This window comes from Clinocottus analis, unplaced genomic scaffold (genome assembly GCF_023055335.1).
Source record: "Clinocottus analis isolate CAN_PGR_092001 unplaced genomic scaffold, fCliAna1.0.p SCAF_6, whole genome shotgun sequence".
In the NCBI taxonomy this organism is placed as follows: Eukaryota; Metazoa; Chordata; class Actinopteri; order Perciformes; family Cottidae; genus Clinocottus; species Clinocottus analis.
In genome coordinates, this window is record NW_027176218.1 from 4,587,264 (window position 1) to 4,604,429 (window position 17,166).

General features: G+C 43.0%; 3 protein-coding genes across 5 annotated transcripts in view; all 3 read left to right on the forward strand.

The window, feature by feature from the left end:
• The window catches only part of pparab (peroxisome proliferator-activated receptor alpha b), a 32,829-nt gene extending 26,940 nt beyond the window's left edge, over positions 1–5,889 (forward strand). For 2 of the 3 annotated variants that reach the window (XM_068603580.1, XM_068603579.1), the window contains exons 6-8: positions 1,414–1,867; positions 2,102–2,339; positions 2,423–5,889. In XM_068603580.1, the coding sequence (XP_068459681.1) occupies positions 1,414–1,867; positions 2,102–2,339; positions 2,423–2,621 (891 nt within the window). In that variant the 3' untranslated portion in view covers positions 2,622–5,889. Of the gene's footprint in view, positions 1–1,413; positions 1,868–2,101 lie in introns of all 3 variants that reach the window. The other variant, XM_068603581.1, reaches the window with a different exon arrangement.
• An 876-nt stretch (positions 5,890–6,765) lies between these two features.
• On the forward strand, positions 6,766–11,119 carry yars2 (tyrosyl-tRNA synthetase 2, mitochondrial). Its single transcript, XM_068603309.1, has 5 exons — positions 6,766–7,553; positions 8,249–8,416; positions 8,596–8,751; positions 8,976–9,146; positions 9,910–11,119. The coding sequence occupies exons 1-5, from the start codon at positions 6,766–6,768 to the stop codon at positions 10,067–10,069; spliced, it is 1,443 nt and encodes a 480-aa protein (XP_068459410.1). The 3' UTR covers positions 10,070–11,119.
• A 653-nt stretch (positions 11,120–11,772) lies between these two features.
• Positions 11,773–16,007, forward strand: cdkn1bb (cyclin dependent kinase inhibitor 1Bb). The gene is made up of 3 exons (XM_068603582.1): positions 11,773–12,605; positions 12,872–12,999; positions 14,383–16,007. Exons 1-2 carry the CDS (start codon positions 12,161–12,163, stop codon positions 12,985–12,987), a joined length of 561 nt encoding a protein of 186 aa, XP_068459683.1. The 5' UTR covers positions 11,773–12,160; the 3' UTR covers positions 12,988–12,999; positions 14,383–16,007.
• The last annotated feature ends 1,159 nt before the right edge of the window (positions 16,008–17,166 follow it).

Here is a 17,166-nt window from a genome sequence, read left to right on the forward strand (position 1 = left end):
CCCGTCCACGAGGTTTCAGCTCGGCCTCGTTTTTCGAGGTATTCCCACTCGGAGATACTATTTCACAGTCCAAATTTTGAATTGTTGCCTTTTTATTATGCTAATCATGCCAAGTTGTTTATTATAATAAGATCTGTCACGGCTAGTGATCGAGTGTTGATGTAGGAACACCATGCACCTCATACCATAGCCCACATTTAGCACGGCCCTCTGAGTCAGGGCTCTTTGATGATGTGGAGCAGCAGGTGGAGCTGCTCATCAGATGGTGTAACTCGTCCACTGTGGGAACGGTGACGCAGCTGAAAACACTCATTCGGTAGAATCAAGGGCATCGCTGCCACCGGAGCATGTGGCTACAGAGCGGCTTACCTTTACCTTACATACAACATTATTAGTATTATTGTGGCTATATATTTGTATGATGAAAGATAATTTGTGGGCATTAGTTTCAAATTAATCATCCTATTTTATTTTTTTTTACCCACTTTGCTTTTGGATATTATTTACAAGGGCGTCCTGGCCATGATGGCTGGATAATAGTTTCAGACGAGCATCACGTACAAACACAAATAACAAACTTAAAAACAAAAGTTAAACGCATTAAAAACTCACTTAATAGAGACAACAGAGTTAAAACAAACAAGTACATTTCATCAAACGTAACAATTGTCTTTCAGTGTCGGGACAAGTACAAACTGTGGAAGCCCATTCTCGCCACAAAGAAAAATCATAATTATGACAACAACAAAGAAAAGTCATAACTATGAGATAAAAAGTCATAATTATGAGATAATAAAGTCGAAATTAAAAGATAGTAAGTGTACCTGTCTTCACATGTTTCTTCATCCCCTCGTCAGTCTAACTGAAATAAACTGGTTTCAAATGTCTCACAGATGATGAACGTGAGTTAAGGGTTTTCTTTGCAAAATGAAAAGTGACATTTCTTTCTGGAATTGAAAGTAAAGCATTAGGTATAATGTTCATAAATCAGATTATCTTCCAGGAAAAAAACAACAGGTATTTAGAAGTTGAGACTTGTTCAGTCCTCTTATTATTTACAGTACATCTGTCTTTTTGACCTTGAGGAAGCATATTCTTTTAGCACAAGTCTCAACCACTCCAACTTAAACTATGTTCCTATATTTCTATAGAAATTATTTACCTCTCCAAACCTTGTGTTAAATGACCCACGACGATGTAGTTGTAGGGTTGTACCGGTTCAGGGATTAGCCTCTAGTTTCAGTCAGGATTATGGGTATACATCACATTCACGACCAGATATTTGCAGACTCAGCTTCTCCATGTTTATGTGGTTGTGTGTATTTATGTAACGCGTGTCTGAATAGTAGTGACTGCACAGTGTTACAGTTCCTCCCAGATATAGCTCACGAGAGTTTGTCCTCGTCTCCGCAGCCTTTCGTCATCCACGACATGGAGACCCTCAAGCTGGCCGAGCAGACGCTGGTGGCAAAGATGGTGGGCTCGGGTGGAACGCTGAAGGACCGCAAGGCGGAAGTCCGAATTTTCCACTGCTGCCAGTGCACGTCGGTGGAAACCGTCACCGAGCTCACGGAGTTCGCCAAGTCCGTCCCCGGTTTCTCCAGCCTGGACCTCAACGACCAGGTGACCCTCTTGAAGTACGGCGTGCACGAGGCCCTCTTCGCCATGCTCGCCTCCAGCATGAACAAGGACGGCCTTCTCGTGGCGTACGGCTCGGGCTTCATCACCCGGGAGTTCCTCAAGAGCCTGCGGCGGCCGTTCAGCGACATGATGGAGCCCAAGTTCCAGTTTGCGATGAAGTTCAACGCGATGGAGCTGGACGACAGCGACCTGGCTCTGTTCGTGGCCGCCATCATCTGCTGTGGAGGTGAGGAGACGGGAGGGCGGGCGGGGGGGGGGGATGACGTTCGCGATGAACTTGTTCAATCGCTGCATTGGCTAAGTTCTCTCTCCTTTTGCTCTCTGACGACTTTGAATCACAAAGCATTCTGGTACTACCTCGCTTCTGAATAGTTGTATTCCAACAGGAGGTTATGGTGAAGCGGTATCTCACTCCAGTTTGTTTTGTTTCCCCCTCTCCCCCCCCCCCCCCTGTGGTCAGACCGCCCAGGCCTGGTGAATGTGGAGCACATTGAGCGCATGCAGGAGAGCATCGTGCAGGTGCTACAGCTCCATCTGCTGGCCAATCACCCCGACAACTCCTTCATCTTTCCCAAGCTGCTGCAGAAGCTGGCTGACCTCCGGCAGCTGGTCACGGAGCATGCCCAGCTGGTGCAGGAGATCAAAAAGACAGAAGACACTTCACTGCACCCGCTCCTGCAGGAGATCTACAGAGACATGTACTGAGTTTTTTTGTTGTTTTTTTTGGGAGGAGGAGGAATAACCAGGAGTAGCACTCTGCAAATCACCTCCTCTATTTCAGGGACGCACCCGTGATGCGGCGAGAGTTTGGCGAGATTGCTACTGGTCCTCCTGGTTTGACACGGTGCTCTCCACTCCCTTGTGCGGAAACCGTCGTCGGCAGACAAACGTCGCGTGTGCAAAGACGCGACGCACGGTCGAGTCGGCCCTCGAGCGAAGAACCAGTGGATGCAACCACTGACCAAAACGCTGAATGCTAAATTTGAAGTATCCGAGGTGCTCTCCATGTGGTTGCCCCCCCCCCCCCCCACGCTATCCTGACCCTTAACGAGCCCTAAAAATGAGGAAAGAACGTGAACTTGACAGTCACCACTCCAGCAGTATGCTTGAAAGGAGATTTTTTTTGTACGGATGTCAAAGAGCCATATACACACATTCACAGCTAACAACACCCAAATGACTTCAGCGGGCAGCAACATTTAAGATAGTTAGCAAAGCAGGGCAGCTTCTGCCAAATTGCACCAGCCCCCCCCCCCCCCCCCCAACACACACACACCCCCCACACCCCTCCATCCATGCATTACTGTAAGTCTTCTAAGCCATACTGTGTTTCTAATGATACTGGAAAAGATCGATGTCTTTCATATGACTTTTCTCTTCTTAACAATCAGCTTTTTGGCGTGGATTATCATCACGTATTCCTCAACTTGTCCACTCGAGGCAATAAAGATAACTAAATCTGAGTTTGTGAGAAGCGTTCATGAGACTGAGCTGATCCGACGTTCACTGTGTACACGTCCCAAGTACAATCACGCCCGCGATGTGCTAAATATGGCACCATTTTACTATATTTTGTTGAATGCTTCTTTTTGTTCTTCATGAAACAAAACACATGCACAGACATTTGGCACTCCATCCTGGTATTCACGGGCTAACAGCCAGATAAAAAAAACGCATCGTGACCTTCACACAGGAAGACTTTAATCAGATTAGCCAGAAATCCATGCAACTGTTTCTTAACGTCTCACTTGGTGAAGCCCCGTTACTCCAGAACGCGTCTCATGATTTAGCTTCTCATCATTAGCGGTGCTTCGTCTCTCCTCTTGTCAGTCTATCTGCCTTCTGGTGTATTTCACAGGCTTTCTTTGGTCCTCATAACACATGCAGTTTTTACGATTCAGGGGTATTATGTGCACATTTTTACACGATAGCAAATAAAGTGACGAAGGCGCATAGATTAAACGGATACTTTGACAACTAGTTTTGCTCTTGTAGTTTCTCTTTGCCTGGTGGAAAAAGCAAAAGACGAAGGAAAAAAGCAGCATGTGGTCATCCGGACTTAATTTGTGTGAGTGAGATGAAGCCAATCTGACTTTTTAAACAGCTAAAAGAAGAGACTTTTGTTTTCCGGTGATGGATTTCCACAAGTTGTGTTTGTCCTCCATCTAGGACGATAACTCTGCATGTTAAGAGGCTCCTCCTGTATTCTGCTGTCATGTTGCCGTTTATGAAATAAACATGCTACACAGAAGACAAGGAAATAATAGCTAAGGAAATAGTAAAAATGCATGGCTGATACTTTTAGATTATATATGTGTAAATTCCCCAACATCCTAAATTCAGTCATAAGTACATACCATTGCATAAACTGAGTGCATTGTACATAGCTGAAATGACACATTGACTGCTCGCCCCACTCGTTAACTCTTGAGGTATTCGAGGTACTAATGATGATCAACTTTTTGTATTGCTAAATAGTGTTTTAAATTTTGCAGCAAATGTAGTTAAGTACTGTATGTTTTTGCTTAAATGCCACCATACTTGTGTTTGAATTGAATTGGATCATATTTTTATACTAAAGTATATATGTATAACTAAATCCTATAGTTGTGAATTTGAAATGGAACGATTGAGGAGTGTAAATGGACTTAAGGGTAACAGGGCAACCGGTCATCTGAATATACTGTAGATCTGAATCCCCGTTGGGGACATTCCTTTTGTTAATTGCTATTTTTAGATCGAGAAGCATCAATACATTCAGTATATTTCAACACGATGTCTTGTATTTGTTAAATTAAGCTCCTGTGATTTAAAGTGAAAAGCCTATGTGGGCTGTGCAGGGCTGTACTCGCTCACAACTTTAGATAGGTGATTAAAACCTGACCTCCGTGACCTTTGTCATTTAAAAAAAATAATCAAGCTACAGCCCAGCACTGATCATACAATATCGGTCTCCTCTTTTTATACTCTGTTCTCAGGTTGCATATGTATGGATAAGTATCTATATATTAAAAAGGGTAATATATGCACAGAATGTTCTTATTATTAGCAAAAAAATCATCTATAGTTGCCTACTGTTCTTGAACAAACAAACTTGTATTTTTATGTTATTACACATCACGTCTCTGTTGATTAAATGGAGAAACTGTATGCACTCATGATTTTCATCACATCACATGCTTTGAGTGAAGAAGACGCAGTAATGAAAATGCAGTATGTACTGTTTTATAATCCGGATTTTTTTGTCATGCTTTTTGTCTGACTTTCCTCTCCTCACACGCTGCTACCTTGCACTAACTCACCAAACCTTTCCTACGCCATGAGTAGATTACTGACCTTCAAGCTGCCTCTACTCGCATCCTAGAACTTCTCGATTCATTTCCCCTTTGCAAGATTCCTGGGACTTGTAGTTCCCAGGCGGGCCTTCGGGATTAACCACAAACAATCTGTGCCTTAGCGTGTTCCCATGCCATAAAACACTAGAGATTCTGAACAAAAACTTGACTTGTGCACACACACTCACACACTTTTCGACGTATAAACTGTGTCATCAGCTAGCATTGGTGGTTCAAGACCCAATCGGGCCACGCAGACAGGACATTGTCACAGCAGATTCAAGAAAACCATCCGATGTACAGCAAGAGAGAGGCTCGAAAGTGCTATTGAAGCTTCAGACTAAAAACTAAACAAAAAAAATGGTTGAAACACTAGAGCCCTAGAGGAAAAGTAGTGTACATTTGTGATGTCTGCTTACCTTTTTAGGAAGGTCTGTTTAGTGTTGAATTGACAAGGGACTTTTTAACTTGTATCAGGGAAACCTAGTCTTCCTGTTGATCTAGCTCAGGACGTAGAAAGAAACTGTTGTGCTCCTCTTTCTCTCTAGAGGAACTTTATAGTCTCTGCCTTACAGCACACAAACGACAATGACATTGATTACAGGAATATTAATATGCCCTTTTATTTGTATTTTAAAAAAACTGACAAACAATGTTACCAGAGGGGCAGCAGTCATAGGAACTAGGTTTTTGATTTTTTTTTTTTTTTTTCCTTTCTGGATTTCATGAGGTTTGTTTTTGTGGCTATAGTGTCATGCAAAGAGACAGCAGAGACTCTGGGTGTGTTGTTAATGTGTAATGTGGCTTGGTAACAATGCTGTAAATGTTTGAATGTATATCTAGTCATTTAAACAATGGAACAAGTTGACGTTGAATGGATTTCAAAATAAAATGATTTTTTTTTAAAAATCCACCCCATTTTGCACGTGTTTGTTTGAATGGACACTTGAGTTAATACAACTCTCACCTTAGCTAAGTTTCTAGTAAGATGTATATTTGCTAGATCCAAAATGTCCAAACAAACAAATATTAAAATGCTTAGTCGTCTTTCGGCTGTGACTTTGGGCTAGCCCACTGGACCTTATGCATTCATTGCCATCTATTGGAAAAAACCTGCAACTAAAGTATCTTCTCTCTGAGTGAACTGGTAAGTGCACACGCTGCATTTTACTCCATTGTCCATGGAGGGTAGAAATGAATTCAATAGCATAAAAACACATTTGCATGTGATGATATTGCACAAGAGCTTGCCCTCAAGGTCTGTGGAAATGAATATTCATTAGGAATATTAGCCACTAAATTACAATATCAAATAAAACTAATGTTAATCAATCATTTCAACTGGTGCAAGATAAATACATTTTTAAATACATGTTATTCTGTCTGTATATTTTACTATGTGCACGTTACCTGTCTGCTTCTGTAATCCTGCAACTAATAAAGGGATATCTTATTTTATGGGCTCTTCTGTCCTTGAGGGGGGCCCATAACACCAGATGCAATCCCTACAACACCTAGTTGTGAAACCTGCAACGTGCAAATTACTATTCAAATGCCTATAAATAATGTATGTACATTTAACCTGCACACTGCAGAGATAAATGGTGGCAGTGAAGGACGTCACGTAGGAGCTAAGGTCGCCCCCGAGCGGTGAAATGACAGTTGACCACAATGCATTGCTCAGTTTGTACTGCGCTTCCGAACCAGTGCGCTAGAGGCGCTATACTCCCAACAAACTATCCAAACTATTGTTAACTCCGCCTCCGTGTTCCTGTCGCATAGATCCAACATGGCTGCGTCCATGGCGAGGACCTGCTGTCATGTATCGCGGCATGGACCGCGTATTCTGCGTGGACGAACGAGTCTCCGCCTCGCACTCGGGTCTAAACTACATTGTTCTTCGCCGACACACAACGGACTGCTCTTTTCTCTGAATAAACGCGGTCTTCTGCAGGACTCTTTCCCAGAGGACGCCGCGCAGGACCAGCTCCCCCGGCTGCTCCAGTCCGGCGCTCAGACCGTGTACTGCGGCTTCGACCCCACGGCCGACAGCCTTCACGTGGGCAACCTGCTCGCCCTCGTCGGCCTGCTGCACTTCCGGAGCGCCGGGCACCACGTCCTCGCCGTGCTCGGAGGGGCCACGGCGCGGATCGGGGACCCGAGCGGGAAAACGAGCGAGCGAGAGCGGATGTCCGAGGACGCCGTGGAGGCGAACACCCGCAGCATCCGGGAGAGTATCCAGAGGATTTTCACCAACCACGAGCTGCACGTGCAGGACGGTTCCTGTAAACCGGGCACGGTGACCGTGCTGGACAACCTGAGCTGGTACAAGAACTGGGGGGCGGTGGACTTCCTGTCGGAGGCCGGGCGGCACTTCCGGATGGGCACCATGCTCAGCCGCCACAGCGTGCAGTCGCGGCTGAAGAGCGGAGACGGTATGAGTCTGACCGAGTTCACCTACCAGGTGTTCCAAGCGTATGACTTCCACCACCTCAACCAAATATACGGCTGCAAGATTCAGCTCGGGGGCACCGACCAGCTGGGCAATTTGATGTCTGGCCACGAGTACATTCGCAAGTAAATGTCCCCTCCTCCTACCACGAGCGGCGGCCTCTCTGATGTGTTTGGTCAGAGGGCTTCGTTCCAAACCTCGTTGACGATTCCGCGAATTTAACATGTCTTTGTTCCTGGGTTATTGTATGCACACCGACATGTGTGACTTAAAGTTGTGTGTGAGTTGTGAGGAGTTCAGCTTCAATTCGGCACGCTTACAACCTCCCAAGTTCACCTGTTGACACACTTTAGCGTGATTTCCTGCTTCATGGTCACCTGACAAGCTCGAGCCTCCAAGGTGATGAAGCCCTGACTCGTATATTTGGGTATAGCTAGAACTGGATGTGATTTTTTTTCTTCTTCTTCTTTTTTTTCCCCCCCAAGCATAAAGCTTATGATTTCCTACCCCTGAACCGAAAAGTGAAAGTGTCTATACACAAATATATAAAGGGGAAATTTAAACCAACTCCCTATTGATAACGATAATGATGTGTTAAGCCGATCCAGCAAACTCTTCACACGTGTCAAACAAAAACTCTGCTATCTCTTTTTCAAGGTTTTAGTTAGAATTTGCAAAATAATAACTCAATGTGATCTATTTGATTCCACTGACCGTTGGAATTACTCGCCAGATGTTGACCAATTCCACACCCAGTTTTAAAATACACCAACACCCGGCATGCAGCGCTTTTGTTAGTAAATCCTAATTCCTCCTGCAGAGTCAGCGGGGACGAGGTGTACGGCCTGACCATCCCGTTGGTGACCAGCTCTGTCGGGGACAAGCTGGGCAAGACGGCCGGCAACGCAGTGTGGCTCAACAGAGACAAGACGTCTCCCTTTGAGCTCTACCAGTTCTTTCTCAGGCAGCCGGACGCCAGTGTGGAAAGGTTGGTGAAGATGAGGCCTGTCCATGAGGACGGAGGGTATTGCATGTAAAGACCCGATGAAAGCATCTCGTCAATGGTTGCTTGTAGACCCATCAACTCATATGGCTTTTGTACATCAGTGTAGGCATTCTGTACACTGTGACAGGAGGCTGATGTGTATTGTGGTGGGCTTTCCGTAGGTACCTGAAGCTGTTCACCTTCCTGCCTCTGCCGGAGGTGGAGAGGCTGATGGAGCAGCAGAGGGAGGACCCGGGTAAACGCCTCGCACACAAACGGCTGGCCGCAGAAGTAACCAAACTGGTGCATGGCAAGGAGGGCCTCGAGAGCGCAAAGAGGTAGGGACACGCTGCGTGCTTTTGCTCTGTATGAGGCACACATTTTTAAATGGTGTTTTTTATTTGGGTAATCATTCAGTTGGAGAGCCAACGAGTGTAACTGAGAAAAGAAACCCCACTGTGGTACTCGTCCCGTCGCTGCCTCTACACCCTTGATCTCCATGCATAGGTGGATAATCTAACTATTCAGACGGGAAAAGTCACATGATGTATTTTTGCCGCAGATGTACCAACGCACTGTACCACAGCAGCGTGCAGGCCTTGGAGGAAATGAATGACGATGAGCTCCAAGAGCTGTTCAGTGAGGCGCCCTTCAATGAGCTGCTGTTGGAGCCGGGCACCACTGTGATCGACGCCTGCCGCCGGGTCAACGCCATCCCGCAGGGACCCAGAGGGTAGGGTGCTCCAGCATAAAATCTTCGGTCCAACAGCCGCCTTGGAAAATGTGCCGCTAACGTCAGGTGTTAGCTCAAGGTCATGCGGTGGAGAAAAACGGATATATTAAGATCCGCGGTTTGAATTTACTTTTAATTTTGGGGGTGACTCGGTCAACTTTGTTGCTGCTGCTGTTGTTAAACCGCTGGGCTGTAGTTACTCAATTCAGCCAAAGATGAGTCATTCCTCTGACTGGATTCTTCCAGGGTGGACAATACATATATTGTATAATCGTTAAATGTCTGGCCAAGCAGAGTCTTACGAACAATTCCTTCTCTGTTTTATGTTGCTTATAAGTATATATATTCATGTAGCGCTGCAACTGAAGATTATTCTCATGATTTGTTTATCTGTCACTTATTTTTCTACAAACCGTTCTCTAAAATATCAGAAGATTCTTGAAAAATGTCCCTCGCAAAGTTCCAAAGGACTAACTAATACTTTCAAATTACTTGGTTTATCCGACCGACTTAACTTCTGTCTATTGCAAAATCATTTGTTGATTATGTATTAAATGCCGGTAGTGTTTTTATACGTATAGCTCAGTGTGCAGTTTGTGGGCTATTGTAATGCATGCTTGATTAATTATTCAAGCTATAGCTTGTCTATAGCGTTTCTACTACTATTGCCTCTATTCTATTTTCTAATGCCAGGTGATGCCAAGACTGTTTCAGGATATGTAGAGACCCCGGGCTCACTGACCGCCGGCATGTTTGTGCGCAGGTATCAGATGGTTTCTGACGGAGCCGTGTGGATCAACCACAGGCGGGCAGACAATCCCGAGCAGCTGCTGATCCCCAAACTCCAGATCCTGTCGAATGGACTCTCCTTGATCCGAGTGGGTAAGAGGAACTTCTACATAATCAAGTGGCTCACTCTCTGAGGCCGTCTGCTCTGGCAGAGGGACCCAGTCTGACCTGTGACGCCCCGGCCGGAAAGGTAGGCCACTGGCGGAGTCGGTGAGGAGACGTGGATGGACTGACATTTTTGGAACATGCTTTTGGCGTAGAGATTGTATGTGGTTGTCATATAAATTATGTAAATGTACAGATGTGATGTTTATCCATATGGATGGTATTAAAAGGCGTTTGATATACAGATTGTCGCCTGCTGACTTTGTACCGCCACAGATCTCGGAAAGCGGCCAGTAGAGGGCAGCATTGTTCCAGTCATAAGGGTGGCGCTACAGGCACCCACAGCTGCACCACATATCCTGCTGTGACCCCGTCGTGAATAATTGCTCACAGTAAAATGAAATTGCATCATTTCTCGCAAATAGTTTATAGTTCTATTTTAACCAAATCATGTTTGTTTTTTCTTCTTTATTTTATTTGATGTGAACATAAGGCCAACATCTGTCTTAGTGTGGCTGTTTTTTTTTTCTGTCTTAGTGGTGGAAGGTGTAAATAGTACCAGAACGAAACATACAAGGTTTTGGATGATTTCTGAAATCAACTAATCTTGTTTTATAGATTATTTTCAGATTGCATTAATTTCATATTTCCATGAGTAGAATGTTTTTTTTTCAATATTGGCATTGTTTTTCCCCCACAGCACAAACTTCTCACTGTGGTGTAAATAACCTAATAACATTCAGCGTGCAGGGCCTTTGCCTGTCATTCTTAGTTTTCTCTTTCTGTATTTTATTTAATTTGTATTTGCAGACTTCTTAAAAGTGAAGTTGTGCGTTGCTCTCTATTTCTTGTACATCTCTTTTTCTCCTGGGGGCTGGTGGAGATGAGGACTGACCTTGACTTGCATGGCTCAGCTCCAGATAACTGTTTGAAACACCATGCTCTATGGATACACATTCACCCAATTTACAGATATAGTTTTGACATTGAGGGGGTATACCAACTGCAACAGAGGACCAACACCTGAAGAGCCTATTCAGAAATGTAATTTATTTGTAGGAGGAATATTTATAAGCATTTCTATGTAAGGATTTTTATAGAAATGCCTCCACAACCTATTTTTCTAAATCTTATTGCATATTGTGGCAGCAGTATGACTTTCTTTAATTTCTTTAAAAATATATATTTTATGATTTTCTATGTGATACATATATAATGGTTGAGGTTTAAATTAGATTTATGAAAGGTAGTTAGATCTTTAAAATCTTTTTATTTTTTAAATACTATGAAATTGACTGTTTTTCCATATGGACGCTGTTCTTTTTGTATTTACAGTGGACATGTCTTCCAGTCAACATCCAAATTATAACAAAGATAACTTGTTAACTTTTGCAGTTAAAATAAACAAAAGTAAACTAATGAGAACAGATTTTCTTGTTGGACAAAATTGAAAATGCATTGTGTTTTGAGGACACGCCGACTGTTTTCAATTAATTATATTTTCGTGGCCAAAACAAGTCCTTTTGAAGAAAACAAGATTTGGTGTAATATGCAAACGTGCTGGTGGTTGCAAAAGCCTGCCGCGACGACCTGGTCCACCTTAAGAGAAGTGGGCGGGTCTAAGCGCCTTAACCAATGAGCGGCCTTCCTTGCGTTTAAATAGCTCGGCCTGTCAATCATGTTTCCCCCTCCACCACCCCGACACCTCACCCCCCCCCCTTCCCTCTAGTCAGGCTCCACTCTCAATCCCAAGTAACGCTACATCTCTCAATCGCCATATTGGGTACTGAGGTTGGTCCGCAGTTCCTCTCACTACGGGACGAAATTGACAGAGCGGCTTCAGTTCCCGGGCACTTTGTTTCGATGATCCGCGGAGACTACTTTTCGGCTTCAGAAACACCGCGGCCGTTACCGTTTGCAGCCCGACTAATGCATGGCATAAGTCGTTTTACGCCTGTTTTGGATCCAGCTCAACGTCGAGGAGATACCCGTTGTTTTTGAGCGGTGTAAGGGCTTTTTTTTTTTTTTTTTCTTCATTTTTTTTTTCTTCGTTTCTCGTGAAAACTGGACGCTCCCGGCTGTTTGCAAAATCCCGTCTATCTTTCGGAGGTGGGGAGAAAATGTCAGATGTTCGACTATCAAACGGGAGCCCGACCGTGGAGCGGACGGACTCCCGGGTGTCGGATCACCCGAAACCGTCCGCCTGCAGGAGCCTCTTCGGCTCGGTGGACCACGAAGAGTTAAGGAAGGATTTAAAGGGACACTTGCGGGAGATGGAAGAGGCTGCCTCCGCCAAGTGGGGCTTCGACTTCGCCAATCACACGCCGCTGGCCCACGGCAGGCTCGAGTGGGAACTAGTGGACTGCAGAGACGTGCCGAATTTCTACAACAAGCAGCCGCGGAGGGAGAAGGGCGTCTGCTCCGCCGGGAATAACAATGTGGACCTAAACGGGAATCATAGCTGCGTGGTGGTGGTGGCGTCGAGCGGGGACAGCGAGCGGTCCGACGGGCAGATGGACTGCACGGAGCAGTGCACCGGGCTGCGGAAGAGACCCGCGTGTCACGGTGAGTCGGTGACGAGCGTGTGCATTAAAAAAAAACACACAAAAAAACAGCGTGACCGTGTTTTCTGCGTGTCACGTTCACGGGTAGTATGTGTGCTTGTTGCAAACATTTCGAGGCATAGTTGTTGTATAACCTTGTTTTATTGTTGTGACATAATGCAAACAAAAAAAATGCTGGTATTTTTTTTAAGGATGTGCTCACATTAAGCACAATTTATATAATTTTTTTCTTTATTTATTTATTTTCTATTCGCTTTGCTTTTGCAGAGCCCTCGGCCCAAAATAAGAGGTCACACAGCAGCTCAGATGAGGTCACTTGTCCGAGCCTGAGCCACTCGACAGAACACACGCCCAGAAAGACCAGTCCCAAGAGGCAAACGTGAGGACGAGGGACGGTAAGAAACCGTTTAATTGTTTTATATGATGAATGCGCGTCTTTATGGTGCAACGATGTATATTAGTCCGTGTAGTAGAAGTCTGTCTACGCCCCCCCTCCTCCTCCCAGCTATTTGAACAGAACACTCATAAACATTATTTGAATATTCCAGGGCCACAAGGTGTCCTTAAATGCAACCCAAATAGTGGAGTTCACGTAATTATTTTAATTTGAATCTAATAAAATTGCTGTTTTGCGCGCTGCTGTCCATGAGTAGTGTAGTAACAACAGTAGTGTGAGTAAAAGCTGCTTCGCGTCACAAACAAGCTCTCAGTTGTGCTTTTGCACTCAAACCAGTCGATTTAATCTGATCGATCCGAGAAAAGTTATGAGTAAAACCAGAATAACACAAAAAACGTGGCTTCACTTTTGCACGTTTACATTTTTTTTTTAACATTTTTTTTTTTCTTTTTTTACTACAGCTCTCCTGCCTGAGTTTCCGACTAAACTGTAAACAACAAGTGTGCTGAACAACAGCGTAGTAGTAACACGTCAGCAGCCACTGCCCTCAGAGCAGAGCAGGGACGGGAAGGGGCAGGTCTCTCTCTCGCTCTGCGTGAGTGTGTATGTGCGCGTGCGCGACTGCTGCACACGCTTTGCACACTAATGTTACAACACACACACACACACACACACACACACACACACACACACACATCTGTCTCCCACAGTGTGCAGAAAAGCCGTGCAGCTCTGAAAATCAAGTGGCTTGTTGGCCAAAGCAGAGAGAGAATAGGCATGAAATCTGCATTGTCGTGGCAGGAAGTGAACCGTGAAGGCTGCAGTGCAGCATAAAAAAACGAAACTGACCTCTTTTTTTTTTGGCATATGGATATATATATATATATTTTATTGGTGAAATAGAAAGTATACAAAGCCAGGCAAAACATGTTCTCTGAAAAATATCAGATTTTTTTTTTTGCATGCTAGTTTTTGTCTCATATGAGCCACCTTCTAAAATATATCTATTATATATTCTAAGTGCTGCTGTATAATCACTCCACCTGCTTTTTTTTTTTTTTTTTTTACACCTCTAATATTTTTTGCAGTGTCACCTGACTGAGTGCACAAACAGTTCTTGCATCAGTTTGGTAAAACTCGGTGGAAATTGCAATGCATTTTTTATTTTTTCACATTATATATTTTTGGATACTGTCTTGTTGTTTTCAAGGTGATCCTCCCCCTCTTTGTCGAAGTGTAGTTTTCATGTTTTTATCTGAACACTTTGCACAAAGCGTTCTTGTTCTTGTGCATTCTCACTAATTTGCGAGCGTTTTCCGCAAGTATTGCTCGGTGGTCAGTGTCTCACTTTTCTCTTTTCATCTCCTTTTTTTTTTCACAGAGGCGGAGATGCGTTTCCCTTTTCAAGCGGGGAAACCTCAGTGTTGGTCGCTTTTCGGAAGAGGAACTACACAGCATCAGAAACATATCAACTCTCCTGAAGACGGGGGAGGACGCTGTTGAAGCACTGAATAGAAACACTAAAGTTGTGGCACTCAATTAAAAAAGTTACTGCCTCTAAAAGCAGTCAATGTAGCAGTGTGCAATTAGGTTTGATTTCCTTTTTTGCTCCTTTTTTTTAAATTTTTTTTTTTTTTACTACCTGTGTGTAAATAAATATGCATATTATATTATATTTCTCTCCATATGTAGCACATAAGAAAACATTTTGATTTGAACACCAATCCTTTCTGTAAAAAGGTGTGAATTTTGATTTGACTTGAAGAATTGCAGTGTAGTCTGATACTTGTTTCCAAAATGCTGTGCTGTTTTTTTTAATTATTTTTTTTTTTTACTTTTTATTATAATATTCTCTGAAAAGCAAGTGTGACTTTGACAAAGTCCCTAATTGCTACATTTAAAACAAAATCATGGCTTCTTACAGTTTCTTAACAGTGTATCTTCACTCCGTCATCTTCCTAACTCAGCAGTGAAGAACGGTACAAATGTAGCTCATCTGTTTGTTTGTTTTGGGATATTATTTCCCCCTCTTCCTCTGGTCACTTCAATGTCACCAATTGCATGTCTCTCCTATAAGATCCATTTCCCACAGGAAGAATACAAAAAAACACACAAGTACAATTTCTGCCAGGGTTTCCTTTACATCACCCAATATTTATTTTTGAACTACATGCTTTTAGCATCCGTTGAATCCTGGAATATGATCAACTTTATTTTTTTTCTCAAGTTCTCCTTGCACACCTCAGCCACATTGTTGCAGTGTGTTTTAATTTGGAGTTGTGAGGTACTCAAGATATTGAAGGACAAAGACCATACAAACTGCACAGGTTGTGTTGTGAAGTCATCTTCTACTCGACTATATATTTTTTCTTCTTGTTTCTTCAGCCTTAATGCTCTCTCGAGAGGTTTTTTGAAAAGGTTTGAATGTCCTACAATACCAAATACATGGTTGCTTCAGTACGGTTGCCAGCACCCCCTGTGCTCCTTAATTGACTTCACACACATTTTTGTTTTTCTTGTGAGAACCTAGACTTAAATTTTCATTTGTGTTTGTACTTGTTTCACCAATGTTGTTAGCCTGCTGAGGATGCAAACGTGAGCATCTAAAAGCTTCCCTTTATTTGCCTAAAGTGTGGGATGTATACACCTGGATAGAGAAAGAGAGAGAGAGAGAGCAGCTTTTCTCAGAAATGCAGTCATCATGCCTGTGTATTTGTGTAAAACTTTGCAATGTACCTATGTACATAATTTTGTAAAAACACTGAGAAATTATACTAACTTATTTATGTCAAGCTTTTTTTTATGTAGAATAAAAAAAATGGGTTTTTGATTACGGTTATCCAAAGTGGCATTTACTTTATTATAATTGTCTTATTTTGTAAAAGCATATTTTTGGTAGTTTTTCTTTTCTATTTCTTATCAATAAGGTTGCAAACTGAGCCTGATAAAAAATATTTGATGTGCATTTTGTAATGTGTGGTTATAAAATGTGTTGCAATCAATTAAAAGAGGAAATTAAAATCTATCTTGACTTTTGGTTGCTTTGTACACTTTTGGTGTAAATCCACTAAAACATGCTCACACTGTGTTTAGTTTAATCCATTAAACCTTGTCGCGAAGATGAATATCGGCAGAAAAAAACAGCATAAAAGTGTTTTATTAAACACTTAAAGTGCAGAACATTTGCAGCAGCTGTGAGTGCATTGAGGCATCCTGCTACAATGTAGCGATACTCCCAATATGAATCCGCCAGTGATTTGAGTGGGCGGATGATTGACACTTTGGTCCTCCAATGAAAAGGAGAGTGGAAAGCAGACCACTTGTTGCAGCCAGTAATATTTAGTAACTTATCATGGGAATGGCTTTGGTGGAAAATAAATGTAAGTGCGTCGAGCTCAGAATACGATCCTCCACTGTGAGGTGAAATACTGCAACTTGAGGCCTTTTTCTAGTTTTTCACCGGCCTCAGAAGCATCTTTGTGTGTGTGTGTGTGTGTGTGTGTGTGTGTGTGTGAGAGAGAGAGAGAGAAAGAGAGAGAGAGTGAGAGTGAGAGAGCGAGAGAGCGAGAGAAAGAGAGAAGAGCAAGAGAGACTGTTTTCTCTTTTGAGTCTATTGCAGTGTTTTAAATTTTTTAAAAATATTTATTAGATATTTTATTATTGTATATCTTCATCTTAAATTGTTCCACCATTAAATAGTAGGGAAGTGTATTTTTGTGTCTCTTCTAAAATTGTCAATTAATAATAAAAAAAAACACAATCTTCAATTTCATATATGTTAATATAATTATTGATTTAATTCTCATATTGAGAAATTGCCTCACATTTTAGTTATAAAACTGAAAAAAAAAACACATTTTAAAATAGAAACACAACCTCGCAGTCACCTGACTGCTTAAAACAAATTAAGTTTGCTCGAACCAAAGTTTTGAATTTTTTTTTTGAAATTGTGTTATTTTCCATATGAATTTCTAGTCACTATAGTTCCTGCCAGCAGCAGAGCTCTGATCCGTGGCCACACACTCGTTGACCTGAAGTGACTTTACTTCACGTGTCTCGGTTTCATCTTCTGCTGTAAAACCCAAATTGATGCTTTCACCGCACGGCAACTCCTGGCTTCCTCCCGCCTCCACCGACACAGGAAGACACCTGCAGCAGCGCTTTA